Source organism: Strix aluco, chromosome 2, assembly GCF_031877795.1.
Source record: "Strix aluco isolate bStrAlu1 chromosome 2, bStrAlu1.hap1, whole genome shotgun sequence".
Lineage (NCBI taxonomy): Eukaryota > Metazoa > Chordata > Aves > Strigiformes > Strigidae > Strix > Strix aluco.
The window spans coordinates 36378703-36406508 of record NC_133932.1 but is presented as its reverse complement, the minus strand read 5'-3'; the positions used below and the strand labels follow the sequence as shown (position 1 = coordinate 36406508).

Below are 27806 nucleotides of genomic sequence, written 5' to 3'. Positions count from 1 at the left end.
TGGGAACAGAGGGACAGGCAAAATAACAAGCTGACAAGGTGATGCATTTATGAGAACTTCCTCACCTTTGCACCCATAGACTGTTGTTCCACTAAGAACATACCCACATTGTGTACAGTAGTAGTCATGTTTTACTTTTGTGCAAATACTTTTGCACTCACAATAAATGTTTGTTTAAATGTGCCTTGTAAATATCAAGTGCTGTGCTCTCAGTCAGACTTTCCTGACAAAGAGTCACTAGAGTAAACAGTTCTTGGGGGGTGGGATTTGCTGTGTCGAACAAGTGAAATTCTTTATATTATAGATGATTTGTACTGAAATTTAAATATAAATCCTGCTGTGGTAGTGATATTCCACATAGCTCTCTTAATATCATTTTTATAACCCCTTTTTCTTATTCTTTAACTCTTCCAGCTGTCCATTTACAGGAATCTACTCTGAAGGAGTTGGCGCAGGTGGCACCATCTGTAAAAGAGCAAATTGTAAGCAGTACACAAATGGATGAAGTAACTCCTGCTGCTACTTTTGGGACTACTGTTAAATCAGGGTTAGAGATAGCTGAGTCTGCAGGACAAGGTGAAGAGGAGAAATCCAAGCTAGAGAAAGAAAGTGAGCATGAAGATGAATCCAACAGTCTATCTGACAAAGAGACAGGTGCTGGAGAACATCATCACTTGCATCTTTCCAGCTGTCATGAATGCCTTCAACTTGAAAACAGTACTATTGAATCAGTCAGATTTGCCTCTGCAGAAAACATTCCAGAGCTTCCTGATGATTGCAGTAGCAAACTGGAAGAGAAGAATGATGACTGTCTAGCAAGAGGCATAAAGAGAGTAAACCTTGCTGGAAAGCCCCCTAATATATTGATTTATCTTGGCTCTGAAACTGCAAAAGTGGAATTTGAGCAGGTAAAATCAATCCTTCAGGAATGCATTGATGCAGACAGCTATACCATCTACCAGCTGCATGAGGAACAAGTTCTCAAAGATCCGTGGGTTGATAATTCACTGCTGTTGATCATTGCCACAGAGGAGCCTATTTCTGAGGAGAACCATAAACAATTTATGAAGTTTTTATCTAAAGGTGGAAAGATTCTAGGGTTTTCTTCAGCTTTTACATTTGATGGCATACAAATAAAGAGAAAAAGCAAACTGAAGAAGACTGTTCATGAATTAGTGGTCTCTAAAATGGACAGCACTGAAATTAAGTTAAATCTTTTGCTCAGTGGCTATATTTTTGAGGAAGTGATGAAGGAAGATACGAGCAAAGTGAAGACATTGAGTCGATTAAATGATACTGATAAAGATACAGTTATTGTTCATCTGACTTACGGAGACAGTGGAGGAGAAGCCATTCTTTCTCAGGTACCGTGTAGGCAGTAGCATTAACTTGCTCGTTGCTAAATGATGTGGTATGCTAAAAAAAAGTCTGCTTGTTCCTATTGCATGCTCTTGGGGATGCTTGTCAAGGGGAGGTATAGATGAATGTCTCCGTGGGAGATGAAGGACTCCGAATGCAGAATGGTTTTCACTTGATCCTCAGGAAGCTTAAAGTGTGGTAGAGACTGTCACTGCTGTTCCACGTCCTTGTTTTCACCATGTAGCCATGCATGTGTAGATCATGCAAGATCACAGTGGGTGGTAGAGGAGATTTGCATAGTAATCAAGCATTTTCAAGAGTGAGCTATCCTGTTCTGCTTGGAGTTGTGCCTTTTGCAGATTATACAGCTGTGCATTTTGCAGATTTTGGGAGGCGGGAACAGGAAGAGCCGAGTCAGTGGGCTTGGGGTGAAAGCTTATACTGGCAAGATAAAAAAGAGACATCCTTACAAAAATATGAACTATGGTGAAGCAGAGAGTCAGGAGAGGATATAAAATAAACCTTGCAAGAAATTTAAAAGACATCTCCTCTTAAGGTTTAAGGTTAAAGTACCCAGCACTTTTGGAAATCTGTCTAATGAATGAGAGTCCCAACCTCTATTACTTGTTGCATGCCATGTCTAGAAAAACTGCTGTGCAATTCTTGCTTAAGCAAATAACTACACAATGAAGGTTAGTCTCTGCTTGCACTGAAATGCCGTTGTTGATTTAGGTCTGTTCGTTCTTTTTTTGCTAGTATTGCTACTGTTTTCTCAGTTATATTCTGATTGTATCTTAGTGTTGTGAATGAAGTGAACCATTTTATGGTTTCTTGAGCAGTGTTTTGAATATGACTAATTTCTAGATGGGTGTTAGGTTATGATGTTGGTCTTGCTGTCTGACATTTAAAAACCCCCTTTATTCAACTGGAATGTATTTTTTCTATTTACTACCAAAATTAAAATTGTAAAACTTGTTTTCTGTTTTCTAAACCTTGACATGTTTTCAGTCAGTAATATATAATTATTTGGGGGGGGGCAGGGAGAATCTAGTCTGGTAGAAACTTGTTTTTTTTGTTTCCTGAGTCTTCCTTCAGGGTTTAAACATTTAAATGTTTAACATTCTGCACCTAACAAATAGCTCAGAACATGTGAGGGACAGAAGTGGGGGAGTCTAGAATGAGCTAAAATCTTATTCCACTTAAGAATAATAATATCCCACCAAATAGGTACCTCTCCAGTGTTAAAGTATTGTGATCTCTGTTAAAAAAAACAAAATAAACAACAAATCAACAACTGAACAAAACCCACACACCCTCAAAAAGTTAAACAACAGATAAATTCAAGTATTCATAAATTTTTTTTTTTGTTATTGTTACTCTCTGTCTTCCTCCATAATGGGTGAGGAAGCTTCCATGGCTGTGTTAAAGATTAATGTTGGTTACTGATTATTTAAATAATCACAGATAACTGTCTAAAGTTTTGAGTGGTAGACAGGTTGATAAGAGGTACCATTAAGTTTAGAAAAGTCTGTGCCCCATAAGCATGCATCTACCTGGGTATATGAGAGATTTCAGCCATTTTGTAGTAAAACTTTTAAAGCGAGCCTGAAGGCAACTTCCAAGTTTTGAGTTAGCCTCAGTATGAGCAGAGGTAAACATTTTTCTTTTTAGCATGGCTCTTCACAATTATATCACTTCCCTAACTCTGTCTTTGCTTTCAAGCAGCACACTAAGAAAAGCAGAGCAAGATTTATTTACCAGTATTTAAGTAGATGAGGAATATAAGGGAGACATAGCTGAACAAACTTTATTATAGATTCTAGGACCTATTTTTACCAATATTTTAGTTACAGGAGAACTTTCTCAGGAGCCTACAGCACTCAAATTTAACTGCTTACGTATCAGGTAGCATACACTCTTCTAGCAATTACGTAATTCAGAAATATTCATCTGGTTTCTTAGAAGTGTTTTGGTCTCTGATCAGTTTATCAGATTAAATCTGCTAGCTTTTTGGAAACTCTGTTATACATAGTAGCAAGTGTATAGCTTTATATAGGAAGCTTTGCCACCCATGTGCTGTATGCTTGTACTAGAAAATTGATTAGATACTGTTGCTATCCGTTTCTGCAAGTTCCACAGTTGCTGTACCGTTTAAATTGACCCTTCTGCTGTAGTAAAACTTAATACTGCAGAGTTTTTCCCCAGAAAAAGGGCATTACAGTATAGCTTCAAAAATCAGATTAAAAGGATTAGCGTGTCATTTTATAATTTTAAATGACTTCCAGTCTGGATTTGAAAAGCCTTATTGTTTTCACTTCAGGGGACTGACAGTGACATCAGCCATTAAATATTCTGTCACAGACTTATTGTTTTCCTTTTTTCTGTATGCTTGTTTCCCTCCGTCCCCCATTTCAGCATATTTCCCTGAATTTCTATAAAGTAGATCATACATGAAAGATGAAGAACATCATTAAAAGGTGCAAAATTGGAGAAATTAAGAAAAATAATAGCTTGTCATTTTCATTAAATGAATATACTTATAGTATGGTACAAAGACTTCTCAATATCTTCAAACACTTATTTAAAAAACAAACAAAAACCCCACAAAAACCACCTAACACAAAAAAAAAAAAAAACCCACAAAAACCCAAAAAGAAGGTCTAGAAGGGATTTTTCTTTTCTTCTGCATTTCAATTCTACTTTTAAGCCTCTGCTTCAGCCTTGAGAAATGGTTCTCTACCAGGTGGTACTCTGGGGTTCTTAGTTCTTTAAGACAGAAGCATTTCTTTATCTGCACTGATGGCTACTGAATTCATGTGACACAGTAAGGACTTGCTTGGCCTGAGTTTTACATATCTTTTGCAGCCTCTGATAAAGCTTTTCAGTTTTAATGCAGTTCTGCTCTTGTGCAAGCCAGAATATGACCAATGTTGCTGTTGCTTCTAGGTTACTAGCAGACAGGAAAAGCAGAAGTTTCAGTTAGTAAATATAAGTTTGAACAACTCCTCCAGGAAAAGACCAGTTTATTAAGAAGGGATATTTTGTGTAGGTTTCAGAGAAAATTGTAGTGTACTGGCAACTGTGATCCCTGAATTGGAAACTATAAATATATAGGTATTCTCTACTTTATTAGGATAATAAAGCCCTGCTTGTGTAGATACAGTGAAGACATGAGAAGCTTTTAAATTGCACTAGTGACACTGGATAGTTCAGCAACCACAGTCAGGCCAAAGCTGCTTTTGGAAGTGTTGTACTTAGCTCTCTGCCATGCTAAAATATGTAATACCAACAAAATAATTTTTTTTATTGCTTTTACACGTATACTGACAGGCACACTTGGAACTGGATATCAATTCTATGGATGTCCAAACTGAAGAGGATTTTAATTTGCTTAAGATAAGCAATACCAAGAGATATGAAGTTCTCAAGGAGATCCTGATATCACTTGGCCTGAATTGTGAATTAAGTGAAATTCCTGTGTTAACACCAATTTACCTTCTCTCTTCTGATGAGGTAAGACTTCTGCTTACATTTCAGTTCTTTTGAGATTTACCCTACTAGAAAAATTCAGAGTTCACTTAAATAGACCTTGTTTCTTATGTGGTATTTTTGTTTGGAGAGGTTTATGTATGTATTACAGGTAAGCAAGAAGTTTAATTTCTGCCCTGTCACTATTTTATTACCTGCTAATAGTAGTTTTGAGTTTAACCATGGGGAAATTTTGCAGGGTTAACTTTTAAGATATATTTGCTATATTTCTGTTAAGAACTTTTATGCTTATTTGCATTCTTCTGCAATATCAAAATATGAGGCTGTGGTAAGCTACAGAAAGTGCTGACTTAAAAGACAGGATTTGTTTTTCTTTTAAGACAAGGTAGAAAGTTCTGTATAGGCTGGCAACAAAAGATCAAACCCAAATTATGAAGAATGGTGTGGCAGACCAAAACTTGGCAGACCAAGACATGAGTGAGTAAGGAAGAGCGTGTGATTACAAATGGAGAGATTTATTCCTGAGAATGTTACAATATTTCTTGGAAATCAAACAGTTTCTTGTAATTCAAATAGTCAGCTGACTATTCTGGACTTCTCAATTTGAGACATTGCTATGAAGAATTGTAAAGAGCATATGAAGCAGTAATTTTAACTTCATTGTTTAAACATGACTTCAAAAACATGAGAACTGTATTATATTGAACTGAAGGGGTGAAGCAGTAGGTGATTAAAAATCAATACAGGCTACCCAGGTTAGTGCTGTCAGTACTTGCTCTTAGCACGCTTGTCTGATTCCTGCTGCTTTTCTGTACCACCCTTACATCAACACAGAAATGAGGTGTCTGTCTTTAGGGGAACTCAGCTATAGAAGCTCCTCCTTGGATGCCTGTTTCCAGCAGTATCATATATACCATTGTACTTTTTTGGCTACAGGATCAATCAGACAAGAAGTGATGTATTACAGCTGTGAATGTTTTTAAATAACTTGGATGATATTTTAGATTTAGATTGTACTTTTCAAAACACTGTTCATTAATCTGGAAGGTGGGTGTGATAAGCATTGCACAATTTATAGATTGGGAATATGTGGTATATGACCTCATTGTATGGCAGGCACATCAGTAGCAGATCCAGCCAAACTGACTAAAACACTATTAGTAGATGTATCTATAAATTCAAATCTGCATTTGTTTTCTGTGTCTCTGAAGATAACGCCAAAACTTTTACTGGTGCATTAAGTAATGCCCTCAAACAGCAACTCGCGTTGCATGTAACAGTTGATCAAAATTAGGCAAAATGCAGAGAGCTTTTTAGTATTCCCCTTGAATGACTGCCCTTTCATGTGTGCAAACTCTGCCGTATCTATCTCTGCTTTACAATGGTGAAAATACTTTTGGAAATGCTTCTCTCCAGCCTTCTGCTTGAAGCGGGGCTGTTGCTAACACTAGATCGGGTCAGCCATGCCCTTGTCTGGTTGAATCTTGAAAACCTTCAAGGGTGCAGGCTAGAACCTGTCTGTGCAACCTATTCCAGTGCTGCTGTACCATTCTAGTGATTTTTTTTTTTTTAAATTTTTTTTTCCCCCCCTGATGTCCAGTCTGAACCCCTCAAGCTGCAATTAATGGCTGTTGATGCTTTATTATATTGTCTGGCATTATGAAGTGCTTGCCTCTGTCATTCTTTTAACTCTCTTAAGTAGTTACAGGTTGTTATGAAATCACTCCTTAGCCTCCTCTTTGTGAAACTGAATGAACTCAGCTTCTTCATCCTCTTATAGATGTTGTGTACCCTTAACCCCTTTGTGGTTGTTTTCCAAGGAATCCTAACTAGCAGTTCCTTGCATAAGGTGAAGTCTGCTTTTCTAAGATCTGACTCTGCTGCTTCCCTTCTCAGCCTTCCTCCAGATCTTGGATTCTCGTGGTTGCTATGGTCAGTGCTGCTGTCTGTGACCAAATAAAAAGTTCTTCCCTGTCTGTGAGCAGTAAATTCATAAGAATTGATTATCAATTTGTGTGGCAGATGTGTAAACAAAACTAAAACCCATTTAGCTTCTTTTACTAATATTAAATGTGCTCTGTACAGAAGACTTGAAGTTTGTTGAACTCTTCCTTTGTTTGTTGTCCTCCTTCACTCTCTTTTTTCATGATTGTTTCCTTCCTATGCACTTAGAATTTTTAATCAAGCCATGAATAAAAATGTTACTAATTTCTATCCAAACTTGCCATCTAGTGGCATATTACAGGGTTGCAGGCCATCTATTAAAGATATTTTTGCAGTGTATACTGTATAGTTAAACTTTATACTAAAACTGTTTTTTTTAAAAGTTGTTTTTCCTCAGGTTTTGGGTTTTTTTAATTTTTTTTTTTTTTAAAGGTAGTTTTTCTGTGCTGGTATGTGTAGTCATTGTTTCACTGTCTTTCGATTTAGCCATGACATGCTTCCAGAATATTGTGTGAAAGAAAGTTGCGACTTATGTATAAAAACTACAGTTAATAATGAAGAGATAGCATAATAAAATAAGGAGTATGTCGTAGTTCAGCTTTCTAGCAAGTTATCTGTTCTCCTCTGTACATCACGTTCTACACAGGTCTTCTTGCTTTCCTAGAGAGCAAGGAGATACCAGAAATTTACCTGACAGGTAAATAATTTGAGGAAATACTTAAACTTATTTAAAATCAGAGTGAGTGAGTAGTACTGGAAATGGAGGAAACTGTCTTGCAAGCTCTAGTACCCTTGGAACTTCCTTGGTTTTTTATTACTATTTGTATGGGGGGCTTGTCCAGTACAGGTCACTGGGAATGGATGTATTGGATAGTATATTCCTTCCCTGAGAGATTATTCAAGTAATGCTTATTGACAACAACTGATTTTGAGATTATTTTCTTATGCTTCCCTGTAATAAGAAAGTCATAATGAGTCAGCTGATGATCTTGCAAGCTCAGTGTCCTGTTAGTAGTTCTAAAAGTGGAAGAATGGCAAACACTCTTCTTATTTCTAAGAGTTGGCAGTTCACTAATGATTTCTCACCCCCAAAATGGAGATTGCATCTGTACCATTATGTTTAAAAACAGATGGTAGACTAACCTTGTTAGATTTTTCTAATTAATTTTAGAAACTACAAGCTCCTTTTGCTTATATGGAAGAAATAATAATTGATTTTGCTCTGCATTTTTCTACTCCATTAAGAAAGAATGTAGATTTTTTATCATTTCAAAATTCTTTAAATACAAAGTGCTAGTTTGGTTAGTTTTTCTTTCTCATTGTAAGCTTCAATTTACAGTAGAGCTGTGCCCCATTCTGTGTTATTTTCTTGGTTTCTCTTGCCCATCCAGTTTCCTCCTTTATCACTTCAGAACTTTCATCAGACCTATTTTCCACTACATTGTGAACATAAATAAAACTTTCTCAACTTTATTATATGAATAAATAGCTTCTCTTGTATTTTCCTCTGCCTACAATTCCTGAACAATCTGTGTCGTCTTATGTCATTGTTGTGATGCTGTTAATAATAGCATCAAATCTATTAATGCTGATTGATATAAACTTGATTATTAACACTTTCAGATCTCCCTGTCTACTCTCTGGGTCTTGGATGGTGCCTTTTGCAATGTAGTTTTTAGATGTTTCTGAGGGGTGGATTAGAAACTTTTTTTTTTTTTTTCCTCCTTAGGATTCACATTTTGAAGTTTTAGTTTCCAGTTTATATGGTTATCATTGATCTTAAAATCATGGTCTTACTACATGTATTTAAAAAAGCCAATAAAATATGAGCAGAACTGACATTAGCTTTCTGAAAATCAGTGTATGAAAAAATAAGCAAAGGTATAATTAACTTACACATAATTAAATTTAAATATATTGTATTTTTCTTTGAAAAAAGATTTGGAAAGGCAGATGTTAATATTTCATGAGGAGTTACGAACTTTGTAATGCACATTTTGCCTTTGGCATGTGAAAAGAAAATTTTAGTTTAGGGTGGAATGTAGGAGACTTGGGAGGAAATATTTAAACCTTGACAGTAGTTATGTCAAAAATTACAGAATTTAATTTTATCACTCAAGAAAACTACATTAGGAACAGGATGGTCAAGCTTTTAAAAAAGTGATGTATTGACTGCATATGGCTTAGCCAGACTAGATTTATACTGCTAATACTGTTCTAAAACAGGCAGAGATTTCCAGCTGTGCTATATTCAAGTTGGAGATAGCATGAATTGAGATTCCGTGCTTATTTAGTACAGCCTCCATTTTAGCTGTTGAATATCTTTCTAAACAGCGGAAACTAGATTGCGTTGTTACCACTGTTGGGGTAACAATATTTAGATTACTATATTGTCAGTAGAAAGTTAAAATACCAGATTGAGATGTCAAACAAGAACATATGATTCATTAAATTTTTCTTGTGTATTGCAGTTCTCAAATAATGTTACTGCTGTGATTGATTCCCATATCTTGGGGATTTTCCGTTTCAATTTTTTTTTTTTTCTTTCTGTGTTTCTTTTGTTCACCTGGCTTTTTCTTAGAATGTCCACGGGCTCTACCAGTCTGAGATTCAAATTCTGGTAATGTTATGACTACGAAATCAAATAAAAGCTCTAGTATCTGAATAATGGATGATAATGTCCATCTGTTAAGAGGTCTAGGTCTTACCATGTAGAATTGTTCTAGTCAATCCTCAGCTAGTGCTTGCTGCTGTTGGTGTTGAATGATTGTTGTGACAGCGTGCACTTCTTACTCCTTTCTTGTAAATAGGGTATAAGGTAGGGGGCCTGGAAAGTAACAGCATTTAAGGCAACTCTTTCATCACAAGACTTTTTGCACTAAGGCTTGCAAGTATGGTTTGCTTCAGATACACACATATGGACATTTTTAAATTCAGTTAACTGGGAAAAATCCATATTATATTGATACAGTGCTACAACAACAATGAAGGCAGTGTTTGAACCAAGAGTAATGTAATATGAAAGGCAGGTTACTTGCTGGTTAAAAGTTTAGTTAAATCTGCACAACTTGTTGGTGTTAAATGTAATTTTAGAGACAAGTATTGATATTGAAATGCAGCACCTTTTTCTTTTCCTCTTTCCTTGATCTGGTGTAAAAAAGTTAAGCAAATTGTAGACTTGTACACTGCTGTAAAAAGAAAATTCTGTGTCACTGTGGTGCAGAGTGAACTCCAAGTGTTGAAACAAATGGTGTTCACTGTAAGCCTGTTGTCTGGCACCCATATGTTCAGTGGCAGCTTCAAGCATAGAGATCTGATTTTTTCTGCAGCTTTGCCTTTAAACGCTCAAATATTTACTCTTTCACATTGCCATCTTAAAGGATAATTTTTCAGACATAAATATTAGGATTGTATTTTATTGCCAAGAGTTTCAGCATAACATCTTCTAGTTTCAAAAGAATAATTCACTCCTTGAAGAATGAGAGAGATTTGTCAGAATAGTGATTATTTCCATTAGGATGCATATTACACCCACAGATTTGCTGATCTGAAGCCTCTTAAACTTGTCTACTAACTCCTCAGGCTGTGTTAGGCTGAGTCACTTTTTTCAGTATCTTCCAAATGGATGGCAGCCAAATCGTGAAATGTATTCAGTCTTTATTTCTGCAGCTCAGCTAGTAACCATCATATTTTTTTGAACAGTACATACTCCCAGAATAGCAAACAGTTAATGCAAGCATATTGGCTGAAGCTTGAAGTTGGGGTGTTTTAAATTGTTTATTGGAGGAAGAAAGAATAATTAAAAAGTACTATCAAATGTACCTTGTGAATTTCAAACTTTACTTTGAAAAACACTTTGAGATACAGAATACGGCACTCACAAGAGTAATGCAGTGCAAAGACAACTTTGTGTATTTGAATAACTCAGTACACTACAGCACAGTCAGAATTCAGTCAGACCAAATTTACATGTCTTGAGCTGCAGTTTTGGTTCTGTGATGGCATCGGCTGCTTTTAAATTCCAAGTCCATTATGTCAGCAAAGAGAGTATGAAGTTACTTTATCCTGAATAAATCTTTCTTTGAGGATGGGAAATTTGAACTCTCAGCTAACACTATAATGAACCTAGATTTCAGGGTGCATTTTAAGGCAATTGTTTCTGAAATGTTTCCATGCATATTAATGTGTATTGTAGAACTTGAGTTTCCACTGTGAAACTTCAGAGTCTTCTAAAAATTTTCAGTGCTAAAATCATGGACAGTTATACTGAAATTCCAAAGCCTTATTTTTATTCAAGTCTTTGTGCTTAAAAGTGAACCAAAAATATTTAATATACAAAATAGTAGACTTGCTTATTTTCTCCTATCATCCTCAAAGTGTAAGCATCATTGCTGCCTTTTTAGTCAGTAGGACAAAAAGCAAGAGCTCTTTGGAAGTATTTATTCCAGAAAGCAAACTTGCTTTTTGCTCTAGCTTGAAGTAACCAGAGAGCTGAGAAAAATGTTGAATAAAAAGCATGCCATGTGAGAGATCTGAAAGGATTCTGTTGATCACTGATAAATAGCTCATGTCTAACATTTTTTACTTTTGTTAACGTATTATATGTATTACTTCAAATGAACAGTGCGTTGTTGCCAGAAGTCTTTGTCTGTCTTTGAAAGCTTTGCCAGTTTGTCTCTTGAATGAAAATGTCTTTTATGGCAAAGTTGTTTCAGGAAAAAAAAAAAGTAGATACAGCAGTGTAAATGCATCTGTACCAGTAAAAATGGGTATTTTCTGAAACTCCTTATACTTTTTGGGAAATGGATTTAATATGTGCCATATTTGGAAGTCTTTTTTGCTGTTAAAAGCTGTGCTTCTACTAGGCTGGTTAGGCAATGCAGTGCTTTTGGCAAACCATTTGGGTTCTGACAGGTAGTATGCTTTTGCTCTTAAGTCACTTTCTGAAGAGTTTATCTGTAAAAATTAACCCAAGGACTGATAAAAAAGTACTATGAATTAAAAAATATTTGTTATTTCACTCCATGTGTTTAGGGCTTTTTCCATAATAAATTCGAAGTCATTTGTTGGCTTGCAAGGCTTTGAGTTGCATGTGTGTACAAGGAGGGTGGGATTGCTTTTGTTTTTTTTGTGTTCTTCCCCTTCCCCTCCTCAAATTAACTTTTGTTTCTTTATAACAAAACTTGCAAACCCAGAGGGGTCACACCAGTCTAAACCAAAACTATTTCAATGTTGTTGTCATTCATTGAAAAGCTCTTTGTATCAATGTCTGGATTCTAATAATAGCCTCTACTGTTTGCTGGGGTTTAAGTGTGTGGTTCTGAAAGGAATGGCTCTCTAAGAAGTGGTAGTTATTTAATAGTCATTAGCTCCTTTTTTGGTTTGTTTTGGGGTTTGGTGTTTTTTTTTTTTCTTTCTCCATCAGCACTCAAAAGTCATGAAGGTACATAGGGACTGTCTCTGGCTTTGACAGTTCAGAGCTCTCTTGGTCAGAGGAAAGCAGAAAGCTATTCTTCTGAGAGCCAACGCCACCCTGACTGAGCTGTGAGCCACTGCAGAATCCTGGTTTGTGCCCACTTCCAGAGGCGAGAAGTTTGCTAGCTAAATTCTCTGGGCTGTGTGGGGCGCTTTGGGCACCAGCTCCATGGTAGTGCTGGGCATAAGAAGAGAGAAATCAGTGGCATGGTGGAATAACTGCAGAGATTTAAGATGTGTTTTTACTTCTTACTTGCGAATGGCTAAGAGAATGATTATGGTCAGTTAGTGTGGTTTCCCAAGCGCAGGGTAATTTCTTAATCTGTCATAACATAATAGAGTAACTGAGAGGAGGGATGCTCCTCTGTTTATGTCCTTACCCTCTCTAGCATACAGAGGAGGATGTACTACAGGACTTGAAGGTAGGTGCAGCATGAAGAGGATGGATAGAAAGGGGAAGAGAATGAAATCTGCGGATAGGAACCACGATACTGGTTCTTGTTTCTCAGTGATACTTCCTCTTGTACCTTAGTGGACAGCTTTTGTACAACTTTTCATACAGTCATGTTGTAGTCAGGTGGAATAAGTACTGTATATTTTAGCATGTCTTTCTTTCTCCTCAGTATTCTATTATTCTGCATACCCGTATCAGTGTAGTTTCCTAATAGATCTGCCAGTTCTTCAGTAAAATTTTTAAACTTTTGGGTTCCAAGTATTTGTTAGAGGTAAAGGCTTAAAAGAAGTTGAGTTTCTGTAGCAAATTTTATAACACACAGTCCAGGGCAGGATGCTTTTTGAAGCTAGTTATATGCCAAGGCAGCCTGTCAGTATTGCCTGGCAATAAAGAGGTGCTAGTGGGACTGCCAGTCTGCCTAAGCACTGCTCTGACAGAAACACCCACCCTCTTCTGCTCCCCTCCCAGCTGACAGGGCAAGCGGTAGTAAAGAGGCAGAACTTGTGAGAGACTGAGTGCAATGCTGTGAAGGGAGAAAAAGGGTGTCATGGGTGGTTGAGGTATGGGAGCTTGGAGATAGAGGGTAGATGTGGTGAGTGATACCAGCTCTATGTATAACTGCGTAGGTGTTCTTATGGGGAGCTGCAATGACACGAACACTAACAGATAACTATAGGTTTGCTGCCTGACACCTGTGTTCTTCCCCACAGCTGAAAGAGGTGATGAGAGCATGACAAGGGAAGCAGCACACTGCTCTCACAGGAAGAACATCAATGTGGTATTGAACTGGCTCCTTCCTCTCATAACACCTCCCCACCCTCAAATAAGGGAGTTGCTCAGGGAAGAGCAATGCTTTCTGAATTTTTAGGTCTCTACTGTTGACCGAAGCCTTGCTGGCCTCACTGCTTAGAAACAGGAGCAGTCCTCCCTCTCCAGAGGCTGAAAAGAGTGTCTTTTCCTGTCTCTCTTTAAATACAAAGAGCTTGCTTGGATCAGTGACGGTCATTAAATTGACATCTTGCCTTGAAAAGTTGTTTTATTCTTAACTTTTGCCTACGCTGCTGAGAAGCACTTAGCTGGCCCTGTTGAGAAAGGAGAGAGAGAGAGAAGAGGAGGTGTGCTTGATATCAGAAATAGTAATAGTGACTGTACATAGAAGGCATGGAGAAAAAGATGATGGCTATTACAGCTTACAACTATGAGACTCGGTTCCAGGCAACTAGGCTTTCCTGGCTTTGCTTTTTTTAACCAATCTCATAATGCAAAATGACTATGAAACTATAAAAGGTTTTTTACTAACTTTTGAGATAAAATTAGTGTTCAATAGAGAATGTTTTTCCTGAGTGCTAACTCAGTAGTTGAGGCTCAGGATCTGATTGATAGTTGAGCTTTGTTCATGATGATTCTTGTAAGTATTAGAAAGCTAAATTATCTATTAATTCGTTCACTGATAAAAGTTTCTTCAGACTTCTCCGTGGAGCTGTTTATTGAAGAACGACTGGCATGCTGCAGGTATTTTCAGTGCATTCACCATCACTATAAGACTCCAGTATTGATCAGTGTCCCTGCCCACCTGAGCTGTATTAGTGTTGGCATTATGTTAAAATCACCATGAATCTCTATTGCTCTCAAAAGCTGGATGCAGTTGTGGCTTTTTATACAGCTCCTTTAGTGAGGGGAAGGTGTCTTACCACTAGGGGTCACTTATGAACTGGATTTAGAGAACACGCAGGAAAGCAAAAAACAAGAGATGGAAAACATTTTATACATATTGTGTTGTATATAGATTTGCATTAAAATATCGTTGCATGTTTGCAGCGACTGCCCTGTATAATATTTTCTTAATTTTAAAATGGCATTTTAAGTTCCACAGGGATCGATGGTATGTAGTGTCAAAATAGAGTAAAACATTTTCAATTATGAAATCTTGATGGGAGATGAAGGGGACTCCACATGTGGAGCCAGCAATTCTAGGTGGTTGCTAAAGCTGCCTTTTGCTTTTCTCTTGTTTATCCTCAGGGAATATTTACCGTATATTTGTGGGAGAGGGAAAGAGAAATCTGGCAAAGGTTCCCTTTATATTACACTTCTCTAGTTAAAAATATGTTTTCCTTCTTGCATGATAGCAGCAAGCATGCTGTTTATGTTAAACACCCATGAATAGCATTTGTAGGCATGTAATAATGAATAGCATACTTATGTTGCATTATGGTTTGTAAACAACTTTTTGGCTATATATTGATTCAATAAATGTTTTTTGACGATCATTTGGAAAATGCAAGAAGCTTTGAGGCATGAAAGAAAATATCTTGTTTATGGCAATCTCCATAAAAAGGGTCTTTATGCAGCTGTGAGAACTAAAAGTTAATGCCTTTTGTACTGAGTAGCATTTAATCTTATTGTAGAGTTAACTCTGATATGAAATTATTATGTGCTGGCATCTGACCAAAGTGCCACTCATTGAAGTGTATTCTATCATGTTTCAAGGCTTGCTTCAGGTCAGTGTGCATGATACTTCACAACCACTTTCTTCAGTAGGCATATTCTTTCTGTACTGTAGAGAATGGAAAATTTTATTATCCTGTCAGAACGGCTTATGTAATGTATATTTAAAACATTTGTGAACTTCATGTTCATGTCTTCTGCTAACTTTTCACTTCTGAAATGACAGAGAATAGCATTCAGGGTTGAGTACCCTTTCTTGAGTATAGGTATTTAGCACAGAGCATTGCTAGCCAGTGTATGAGGCTGAGTTTGCTTAGTTTCAGTTTATCTTGGAGTTTGCAATAGGAATCTAAATAAAAAAAGTAAAATTCACAGTGTCAGACTAATCCAAATTCATGTTGGCTATGTGTCTAACACAGGTACACATTCTATCTTAATGTGAAGGCTGTAATTAAAGTGGCTGGTCTTAGATTTTGTTTCAGCACTCAAAAGTTGTAACTGATAAACCTTTTGGAGTCAGGGTTCAGGGTACTGCCTTTGAGCAGATGGGTGATTTTAGATAGCAAGAATCCATAACTTGTGACAAACGCTCTGGAGATCCGTGGCAATTTGGCATCAATTCGTTTACTATGACCTCACTGGTAAAGATCTGACAAAAGTGGAGTATTTCCAAACAAAAAACTTGAGATTCTCTGACTGTCAGTGGGGCCTGTAGCTAATTTATGTAAGTGAGACTGGGAAAATGAGAACAGGCTTGGCATCAGCTGAAGTCCTGTGAGATGCTATCATGTTACCATTGCTCAGAAATGACGATACATTTCCACAATGAGAAATCATTACAATAGTTATCTAACAATTTAATTAGTGCTTCTTTTGTTTCTTTACTTTTAAACAAATTATGGCTAGATGATATAAGATTATATATTTTAATTAAAGGGAAAAGTTGAATAAAAATACATAACCAAGAGGAAATAGAAGTGTCTCCTTATCTGTTTTGAAGAGCAATATAAAACTGCAAACTTCAGCTGTTTTTGAAACAGTACGTTTACCACATTGAGGTATTCTGAATATATTTATTTGACTCTTAACAATTCTTTGACAATTCAGTTACACAATAATGTCATCAGAAAAAAATTGCCCATAACACAAAGTTTATTATTTAAGTTTATCAAGCTGAATTTATTCTGGAAAATTAAGATGGGACTGTAATTAGAGTTACCATTGATTTAAAAGACTCTCTGGTATTCTCAGAGTTTGTCATCGAAGATGATGAAGACTGCAGAAAGAGTTATCAAGTTTGACTTGTGTCAGCAGTTGATAGGGAAGGGACTGACTTAGAGATTCTGTAGTATTTATTATTTAACGGTTCATTTTAAGAAATGATTTGGGGTTTCTGTCATGTTGAGGAAATCCTGAAATTCCAGGTGCAGTGGGAATGGAATTTGGCATGTGACTATCAGGCTGACATTATCCAGTTCTTATAGTGAAAAGCCGATTAAAGAACAGCTGTTAGCTTAAGTCAGAAAGTTTGCTGTAGTTTCTTCTACAACTTTTATGTGAAAGCCTTTTTATTTGGGTTGTAGTTGGTTTTCACAACAAGTGGAATGTGTTCCAGTTTAGGAAATCACTGTACTCGGTTACTTGGCAATTGTGGTGACACTAATTACACAGGATTTACATGAATATTGAAGCAAGGCTTTCTCAGAAGAAAAAAAAATCAGAATAAATCTTGTTCTGTCTGTTTTCATGGTACATGTATTTTTCTTCTGCTAGTAAAAGTATCCTCTGTAAAAGTGCTGTGTGATTTAAGTGCATAGGGGCAACCTGTATTCTTACAGTTAGATTATACAGAGCTGTGCTTCACAGGATTCCATGATTTAATTTTAAGAATTTCAGCTGGTCACTGTTTTGTCTGTGCCAGCATTTTCTTGTGCAAACACTAGAGGATCTACAACAGTGATAAAGCTCTGTATGTCACTATGTCTGTATGTAATTATATATACAGACTTGTTTAAGTGTATATGTGTGTTAATATGTATATGTTTTAAAAATATGTATATAATCCTACTTTATTAGCCATATTGGCAACCTCAAGTTTTAGAAATTAAGCCAAATCTTTTTTATCCCTTCCTTGATAAATGCATGATATAGTAGAAATTATGAAAGTGACACAGGCCCAGAGAAGACAACTGGCCCTGGAGAAGAACTCCAGCCCTGAGAAGAGTTGAGATGGGAGTTATTCATCTAGTGTGTAAATTGGAGCATGCTCCTTGACTGATGAGGGTAAGAACTTCTTGAGAGAGAAAAACCTCAGGAGGAAGAGCTAGTGGATCTAGTTTGATACCAGATGAAAGAGAAGACGGACACAGTGTGAGAGGAGGAGAGAGGGAAATGGGGCAACATCTGAAGAGGTAGAGGTAAGGAGCAAGACTTGACCGTGTAGAAAACAACTTGTATTACTGCATTTTCCAGCATTCCCTACAGCTGCTAGTTATTATAATGCGTATCTAATAATTTTAGCTATAAAAATCTGTGCTACTTTGCACTGATCATTTCACTAGGATGTAAGATATGGGACAACATTTGATTTTTACAGCTTGTTTTTATTGAGAATCACTTTTCTTATCTAGTGTGTATTGTTTGTCAAGTGTGTACTCAATTATACTGTTGAATTTATTTAAGAAATATTTTAAGTACTACTTCTGAAAACACTTCAAAATATCCTTCTTAATTTGTAAAAACTGAATAAATGTGTAATTAAAATAATTGTTAAAGCCAAGCCTTATCAGGATCAGTGTTGAGGAGACTAGTACAGTTTGTCCCTACTTCTTTTAACTAAGACTTGAAGACAGAACAGTAGATCATTTAATAACTTAAGTCTTTAGAAGTGGGTGCAGAGACTGCCGATTCTCGAAACATTCTTTGGACAAACAACCCACATCTAGGTGGTTTTTTTTTGCTCAGCTTCTTGCCCTTCAATATAGGGTTACTATAAAGTGAATACCATGTTTTAACAACTTCAGTGAGAGAATCTAAATAAAGATAAGGTGATTTTTATTTACTAGGATCCAAATATGAAGGGAGGTTATGGATAAAATTATTTTACTAAATTATTTATTCAGTGTATTACTGAATAGTATGTGTATGTTTCCTTTTTTCTCTTTGTCATATCTTTTTTGATCTTACACTTGCAACACAGTAATTGGTCATCTTTTTTTGACTTACCTTTCAACTGATTAAGTAGGTCATAACTTCAGTGGAGTAAGTTACACTGTCATTATAAAAATTATTTGAAAGGAAGAGCAATGTTCAGTCGGAGAAAGCCTATCACCATCTCTGCTTTAAAGATCTGTGCCTGGATCCTCTCTATCTATTGTATAAAGACAACTTTTAGGGATGAAAAACATCTTAAGATCCTCTGAATTTTAAGGTGGAGAGAACTACTTTGTGGGAGCATGTCTCAACATTTCCATGTAGTCAAAATTAATGCAAATTAATTTTGGGAGGTGTTTCTGAAATTCTTTTGCAAGATAAGGAAAAATATTTTCATTTTGATGCATAATTGTCAAGATTTAAATAAAGAATTACATATGACATGTTTTGACGTTACAACTCATTACATGAAATAAGCAATTATTCATGCATTTTTCTGGTCTGGAATATGTACTTTTTTTCTTTCCAAAATGGAGTTGTTGGTATTATGATTAGTTCATGTACCACAGCTACCTGACAGGAATAGGAGCTGCAGAGATAAAAGTTATCTAAATAGTTTTTCCATTTTTTGACTGCATTTTACATGTTGGTATATTAGTACAATGTATTAGCTGATGGAAAAGAAAATACAGTATCTGAAAGCAAATGCTTATTCTTATTTTTTGCTTCCTATAGGGAGAAGGACACTTTCCCCAAGTTACCATCAGCAGTATGAGCTGCAAATTACCATAAATATTTGAGCCGCTTGTTTGAATTCCTGAGGTTTTCTCAGAAATACCTGAAAACATTTAAAGCTGTACTTTTGTCTTTAGAATACTTCCGTCATTATTTTAAATGAGTGTAGGTGATATCAGGAAAGTTTTGAACAGAGTTCAAAAGATAACTTGTCTTTCATGGGAGAATACTCCATTGGAGCTGTGAGCTATATGCTCTTTGGCTCACAAATCCTTATGATGTAGACTGCTAGAAAAGGAGATAGTTACCTTATGCTTGCTGTGTTCTTCTCTTGTGCATCTGCTGCTGGCCACTGTTGGAGAAAAGGTACAATTTTAAAGGGGGTTATTATATTCATATGAGTGCTGCTTCGTCCTTGTATTCATATCACTGGAGTAGTAGTGGCTTTTGACAAGAGCTGCCCCTTTATCCTAAGTGTTATTTTGTCATTTGAAAGAGAAGTTCATCAGCTCTTGCAATTATGGGAAGCTTTTCCTTCTACTTGTTTTAGCCATAGGCAACATCTGGGAAGCAACAATGTTTAATTTGGTGTTTCAGTGAAATGATATGTATGAATAGCTAGCAATGATGAGGATATGCTTTTATTATCTCTGCAGCAACCGTTTCCTTGTGGAGGTGGGAGTGGACTTCAGTCTTCTTCAAATATTTTCAAGCTTTTTTCTATCCTACACTATCCACTCTGTCCAATGATGGTCTCCAATTAGCAGTCCAGGAACAGCAAATTAGACATTTTTGAACTACAATAAACCTTCTACAATTATTGCTCTCCTTATTGCTCCATACGAAACAATTTCTCCATCTGTTCAAGGATGTCTCTTCTTAGAAGCATATGATAATTTGCTGGTAGAACATTATTTTTGCAGCCACTGTCACGTTCCTGATTTTGTGTAATTACACTAGCTTGACAAACTGAAAGTACACATCAAACTTTAAACTCAAAATTAAATAATAATTGCTTTGCTCTCAGTCTCCTTTTTCCCAGGCTATTACATTCAAGAAACAGAGACCCAAATTGTCCCTATTTAACCAAGGATGAATTAATCACTAGGTGTCACAGACTGAGTATACAGACTTTGTAGCTTGAGTTCATTAGTTTGTGTGGAACTATTCTGGACATGCATTTTTAAACAATTTTTTGCATTTTAGTACTGATTGAAGTAATCCCTGAAACTTTTTCCCTCAAGACAATTTGTTTTTAGAAGTTAACCCTCTAGTTTGGGACTAATAACTAAGGGCCTTCAACAAAGGTGTTCATATTTAATCAGTTAAAAGTTCATCTTTGGAGTGGGTATGTCCAGAGCTGGTTTTTCAGTCTTTCAAAAATTTTGCTTCATTCTGGTCAGGTTCTTGACTTTAGAAGTGTAGTCTGGGTAGGATGTTGTAGTCTTAGTCCTCATTTCTGTAAGATTCCCTTGCCTAGATCTTGTCTATTTTTCTTCCTAGTATTACAGCAGGGTTCAAAAGTTTCAATTCTACCACTTTCTGTGGTCAGTCAGGAGCTAGGAAATGCACAATAACAGCCATATGCCTTGGGAGCTGGAATCCCCTTTCACTCACTGGCTGCTGAGCTGGAATGAAAAATTACGTTAAGCTCTACTGTTACTCCACTTAAAAGCTTTTACACCTTGTCAGAAGTTTGAGGCTTGCACTGCAGTCACTAACCTTTTCAACAGACTACCATTAGTGTCCTTACGCAGCAAGCATTTACTGTTTATGTAGTTTTCAACAAATATTTCCATAAGGTTGTATTTTGTTGTCCCTGTCAGACCGCTGCTCCCTAAGACGTTTTCTTACCTGGGTTAATAATAAATTTTAATGTGAAAAGTCTAAAGTGATTTTATTAAATGAGTTCTCCTTGGGCTACATGAAGTGTTACCATTTTGCATTAACAAATATTGCGAAATTTTGTATGACAGATTGGGTTTTCCCTCAACTCTTTTAACAGTAATAGAGCGCAAATATCCCTAAGCACAGAAACAGGTGGTTATCCTCAGAGACGAGTCAAGGGAATCCAAAGTCCCTCAGCATAAAGAATGTGCCATTGTCAAAAATGCTCCTGACTGTATGTGCTTCTGTTGATGACTTCTCATACACTGCGTCGGTCTTGAGTCTGTTCTTGTTTAGTTCTTCAAGTGCCTTGTTTCCCATAAACCCCTGAATTTCGGTCAAGAGCTTTGATTCCTGCTGCAATGTCTGCAATACTGTAAGTTCTGTATACCAAACATGGTGTTTTGGAGCAGGAGCTAGTGGTGCGTATGACTTGACTGAAGGAAACTCAGCCCTGGAGTAGTTAAAGGGTATGTCTAGATAAACATTTGGCCTTGTTCCTGTGAGGGTTAAGTATGTTGTATATTCACCTTTGAAGGACAAATTAAATTTGGGGTTGTTTTCCCCCATTTATCTCTGACAATTGCAGCAGTGCTTTCAGATGGCTGCTCTCTAAGAAGGTTGACTCTGAAGTTAGTTCTTGAAGCGACCTGTGTATCACGACCCTTACAGCTATAGTGTATGATTTGCTTACTATCTTGTTTTTCCTTTGAGGAGAAAAATTTACCTTTTTTGTTCTGAACAAGGTTTCAGTCTCAGCAGAAGAAAGTAAGTGTTAAATCTGAAAGGGCTGAAAAGGGGAGAGAAGAATTACAATGCGTTAGAAAATGTGTGGCTCGGATAACTGTAAATGTAGCTTGTATCATTCATTTCTACAACCTAGCACTACAGTACATGGGTGTGAAGATGGTATTTTCCCCTGTTCTGTAAGAAAAACTTATTAATTTGTGATAAAATTAATATTACTGAGGCTTTCTTCAGAGTTCTCAATTTGATATCTAAATTTTACATTGCTGTATATGTGTATAACGTATTTTCAAAGCATGAAGCTTAACTTTTTTGATTAGACTCCGCTAAATGAAAATCATTGGCTTGCTTTCTTTTTAAACAATCCATGCTGTCATGCTAATGTTTTTTTGGAGTAGGTATACTATAAAATAACATACCAAGCCTGTTCTTGCCATTATAGCATATAATTTCCAAGAAACTTTTATTTTCTAAGATGTTTTTTTGTTGTTTATAAACTGTAATGTCAACCTGAATATGTTTTAGGAAGGATTATAAAATATATGATACATGTTGAACATTAGCTGTGCAACTTTAGGGACATAACTGTATTGTAATCTCTGAGTTATGGTACATGTGAAAATGTGTTGTGGTTTCACCCTAATATTTCACAGACATTTCTTTAGCTCAAAAACCCCTACAGAGTGACAGAATTGGGAGTTCTTGCTCAGAAGAGGCAAAAATAGGTACAGCTGAAATCTTCTCATTCAAGTTTCATGCATCTTTGCAGTGCTAAGAGGAGAATCTTTGGCTCCTGTTCTAGTGTTTCACGTTCATGAACACTAAATTTACTCACATCTTATGTATATAAACCTGTTGAAAGGCAAAACAAACCTGATGGAAAACCTTAAACTAAGAATTGTGTATTATCAGTGCTAAGAAAAAATATTTTCTTAGGTTTTATTTACTTAACTCATTCTACTACTAATTCCAAGATTTTCAACAATTTTATCCTCAGTTTTAAAAAAAAGTTTTAGTACCAAATAAAAATACTATTATGTGATAGCTGTTTAACAGAGCCAGTTTTACCAGCTGAATATATTGCATCTAATTTATTGCCCTATTAGCTGAGAACAAAATTCTTCTGTATTTTTTTTTCTAGTCAATACAGAATACTTTTGAGAGTAATTTAAAAGAAATGTGTACAGTGTTTAGGGTTAGATTTATATCTTAGTTTATTCTTCTAAACATGATTTTAATTATTATTTTAAAAAAATACTTTAATATGCATAATGTTCAGATTTTAGTGCAGAAGTGGAATGTCTTTTTCCTTCTGCCTGGTTTCTCTATACTTATTTTTAGCACAGTTGCACGTATGCTCAATTTACTATATACTTCAAAAAAAATAACAACAGTTTTGTAACAAAGTAGGTGTCATGAGGAATTAAATAGTCAAACTGTAATTTATCATGCCTTTTTCTGGTAGGATAAATCAACACCTAACTAGTCCTCTGATTTATCAGCCCTTTCATTGCAACACTCATTTTTGTGAAGTGTTATGTAGTGATGTTATGTCAAAGGTAGACCTTGTTCTTATTGATCTTTTACCCTCAAAGTCAGCTTTATAGTCTGTTGCAGCAAACGTACCCCAATTACTGTGCTATGTTATGATACCAGTTTACCTTGCATAGGTGGTCATATACTGTTTAACTTCTGAGATTAAAAGCTATGGATTACTAAATGAGATTCCGTCGTGTAATTTTTAGTATCCTTTAGTTTAAAACTTGGTTATGAATGTTACTAAATTATACTAAGTACGAGGGGGTTTTGATGCATACATTCTTTGTTCCTTTCTTTTTTGTGTGTGTTCATATGCTTAAATGTAGTTATATGGTAACATGTGATTACAATTTTTTTTTAAAGTATGTCTGGTTTAAAACCTGGTTAAATTCAGTCCTCTAGTGATTCTTGACAGAGCTGGGAATTCTGGAAGAGTGTTTGACATCTGAATATGGGCTGTTGCATTCAAAAGTTTTCAAACAAGTTTTGAAACTAACTCGACAAGTGCTTGCAAAGCGTTTAATACACATGCATTTAGTATGGCGTCTTCCTTTGCTACCTGCATCATAAAACCTGACATTTTTTAAACTGATACTGAACCTAAACCTGTTTTTTCAACGTGTGTAACATGTTGATGGTGCATTTTTAATGTATGAGGAGTACTCATTTTTTGTTGTTGTATGTGAATATGGAGCAAACTTATTCAGTGTCAATAAAGTGTTTTAGAATATTTTTTAATACAAACCTATTTTTTTTTGACATAAAACACAGATTTAATTTTAAATAACTTCTGTTTTTATTAGAAACCTTGCACAGGTCTCAAAGTCAGCACGAGCCACAGTAAATTAGTGCAACGTTATAAAATACTGCTTCATCAAATTAAGGAGTTTTTGTTTAAGTAGACTTTTGGCCTTTCAGAATTGGAATATGGTTCTCTTTCGTATGTAATGTGCTTTTTTCGTATGCATGGGCGGCTTCAGAGGTTTTTTTTTAAAAGATATGCTTTCAGTTCTGGATGACGTTTAGCCTTTGACCCAGCCACTTTCTTACAATAAACAGTTTGTTGATGAGAGCAGCTGCTGGGAAGATTGCTTCCAGACTGTTCTGTTGCAGCTGAGTAAAAAAAGCAAAAGCTGGGATGCACCTTACAGCATTTCTCCTGCTGTCCTCCTTGTTCCTCAGCTCAGCTGTGGTTGGTGGTGAGGACAGTGCACCGGGGCCTTCTGCAGTGAGCCTTGTCCTGCGGCTGCGGAGCCTGTTACATAGGCAGGGACCGTGAATGGTAGAACTTTTATCAAAACTGAGAAATCAAAACAAATGTGTTCTGCCTAGGGCAGTATGTGTTCACTCTTCTTTTTTTTTTTTTTAATTGTTCTATCCTTTTAAGAATTTTTGATACTTTCTTTGCATATAACAATAAAGAAAAAATGTGATTGACTCATTTCCTGTATTTGTTTCGCATGACTGAATGATAGCATGTGCCTTCTAGCAACCTAATACCTAAGTGTAACACTGTGCTAAACACAACAGAAACTGATGTAGAACTTGACATGAAGACCCCTTTTCCTTTTCATTGCTAGTTGATTGCTTTTTATCTTATTTTTAACCTTCTTGACAGAATTCTTTTCTCTACAGAAGGTAACATCTGATATATTTTTCATTAGTTAGTGAATTCTGACCTGGGCCCTGCTGCCTGTGTTTAGAATGAACTGCTGCACGTTGAATAAATTAATTTTCTGCCTACGTACGGTGCTTTTTAAAGCTAAATCTAATTTTAAATTCAAATTTAGGCACAGATTTATGAGCAGTTGCTAGACATGTAGACTGGCAATGGGTTGAAATCCAAGATGCTTCATGTTCAAAGAAATGTAACTGCAGTAAAAAGGAGAAGGGTACTTTGCAACACTTTCTTAAAAATCTTTCCCTTTTTTGGACTAGGTATTCCACAGACCAGTTGGCAAAACGGACCCACTTCTATATGTAACTTTCTACTCTCCATACTGCTGAGATGATGCACTCTGTAACTGTTCATGTAATGCAATACTTGTTTTTAAAAACACACTGAAGTGTGGAGACAAAAATAAGGAACTTGGTCTCTGGAATGATCTTTCTGAAATTATTAGCTTTTTCTGCCTCTCTTGAGAAAGTATATCGCAGACTAAAGTAACTACCCAAACCACTAGAGACTCCTAAAAATCCAGTTGGTTGTGAATTAAAAAAGTTACCAAACCCTGCCATCTTCTAAATGCCCTTCCATATTTTATGCAATCAATTCATGTTTTGAACTGTATCTGGGTTTAGGTAATATAAAAAGATTATTAATAAACTGAAACAGATTTCCTAGTTATGTAGTATCCCGAGAATGCATAGCAAATACCAGCCAAGTGACTACAGAAGTTCACGAGAACATGAAATGAGAATGCAACTTGGTTGTACTACAATAAAATCTTTATGAAGTTCTTTGGGGGATGGGGAAAGGAGGGAGTGGAGAACTGGGGATTTCTCTCCTTCCTAAAGTTTTTGTACTATGAACTAAAACACCAGTCATGAAAACAATGGCCTTCTGCGTGCTGAATAGAGTAAGATAGATGCACATATTCTCCCCTGACTCAGCCTAGAGGAGTGACATCAGCTAAAATATGTCTTTCTATTAGTAAAATATGCAAAACAAATGAAAATGTTATAAGTAATCTGAAGCTAGATTAAAATCAGCCAGTGGGGCTGTGGAGGGAAACTATCTAGCTTACTCAATTTTTATCTATTTCCTTCAACAAGGACTGAACTTCAAAATTAACTATAAGCAGTTAGTATTAAAAGAAAAGTTTTATCTATGATTTCTGAAAATGAATTTGAGTACTCATATATTTCAAATCAGATTTTGAATGTGTTGTTTTAATAGCCTTTGTGTTTTAAAGTTCTGCTTATTCTTTTTGTTTCAGTTGTTATAAAATCCATCTTCGGGCACTGATGTGTAGTTTGGTAATGTTATTACATATTTATGATATCTGAACAGTATTGAAATAATGATTATGACTATCTAATGAAGTCTCTTAACCTGGTTGTCTGGTTAAAGACACTGGCTTTATAGCACATAAGCACAAATAATACATCTGCTATCTACAGCTTTCCTAAATCCTGCTGAACTAGTAGAAGATGGCTACTACGACTTAATTGCCAGTATTGTTTTTCTTGGGAGAAAAGAGCAACCTTTCTCCCATCTTTGAGTATTTCTGTGAAAGAGGTTACAGGAGGCCTATTCTTCATCCTCTTTGGTTCCTCTGTCAAAGCTGTGATTGCTAAGAGATTATCTTCTTTCCTCATCTGATCTATCAAGTTTGTGGTTCTTTTTCCTTTCTTCAATCTTTTCCTAAAAAGAAAGATATTGTACTGAGTTTCCCCACCTTGTACAAGAAAGTAATACCTTTATATGAGTGATTGTGGTACTAAATTTAGTATTTATAAAATGTTTTACAAAGCCTCAGTAAAAGGTAATATATACATGCTAGGGTTTGAAAGCAATAAGGATAGTATATAACTGCACATTTTTTCTGCACCTTCTGTATATTTACAGAATATTTACGGGTTTGGGTGCCATTTAATATTTATTCTTTTCTTTTAAGCATTTTTATATATTGACTATGTAAGAACATGATTTTAAAATGGGCCTATGGTTGTGTTATGAAACTGTCATGTGCTTCAGATCTCCAAGTATGGCATTATTACAGGAAGTAAAAACACAGGCAGCATCAGAAAAGCATTTTGTGTGCCTCATTAGTCAGAAATGTCTGCCAAAACCTTGCCCTCTTGTGCTAATAGCTGACTTCAGCTGCTGGCCTCCTAAGTCACTAGCGTTCGGGGCTGGAGTTGCCACTATAGATGTGTTTTTTTTGCTGGCACCAGCCTACTGCTTACTACCATGTTGGACTTGAGTTTGTTTCTATTGGATTCAAGAGATGCAATGGAAGCTCTCCAGTGGCTAATTTAACACCTTTAAACTTGTAGGGCTGTTGAGTAAAGCTGTGTAATACAGGGAGGATATATTTTTTTTGTGTATATGTATTTGTGTGTGTATCTTTATATTCAAAGGTTGAAATCTGATTCCACATGCCATGCACTCTTTATTAAAATATGTTATTTTCTATTAGTGCTATTATAGAATTCATATGAAATATATACATTTGAGATCATACCTGAACTGAATAACACTCATTTGAAAACAGTCAATTCAGAAAAAAAAAAGCAGGTTAGCCATATTGAAGGCATGATGTCTATAAATGTGGTTATGCTCCAAATGGGCTATTCATGTGCTCCTCTAAAAGTGCTTTATGCCTGTGTAATCTTCACTTGTTAGCAGTTAATAAACACTTATATGTATGTGATCTAATCAGTACATCACCTGATAATATATGAATCCATGCATCAACTGCAAACTTCTTTAAAGTACAGTGAAGCAAAAATAGAGGTAGTTTATAGGGAATTATTACATTTTATGCAAAGGAAGGAGAAAAATTGTTAAATCATGTTCTAGCTATGTATCCAGAAAGTGAATACCTGGCCTCACTTACTCAACAAGAAACAG

General features: G+C 36.0%; 1 protein-coding gene across 4 annotated transcripts in view; it reads left to right on the top strand.

The window, feature by feature from the left end:
• Positions 1-27806, top strand: part of HLCS (holocarboxylase synthetase) — a 126255-nt gene that overhangs the window by 11879 nt on the left and 86570 nt on the right. For all 4 annotated transcript variants that reach the window (XM_074814334.1, XM_074814335.1, XM_074814336.1 and 1 more), the window contains 2 exons: positions 415-1364; positions 4690-4872. In XM_074814334.1, the coding sequence (XP_074670435.1) occupies positions 415-1364; positions 4690-4872 (1133 nt within the window). The remainder of the gene's footprint in view (positions 1-414; positions 1365-4689; positions 4873-27806) is intronic.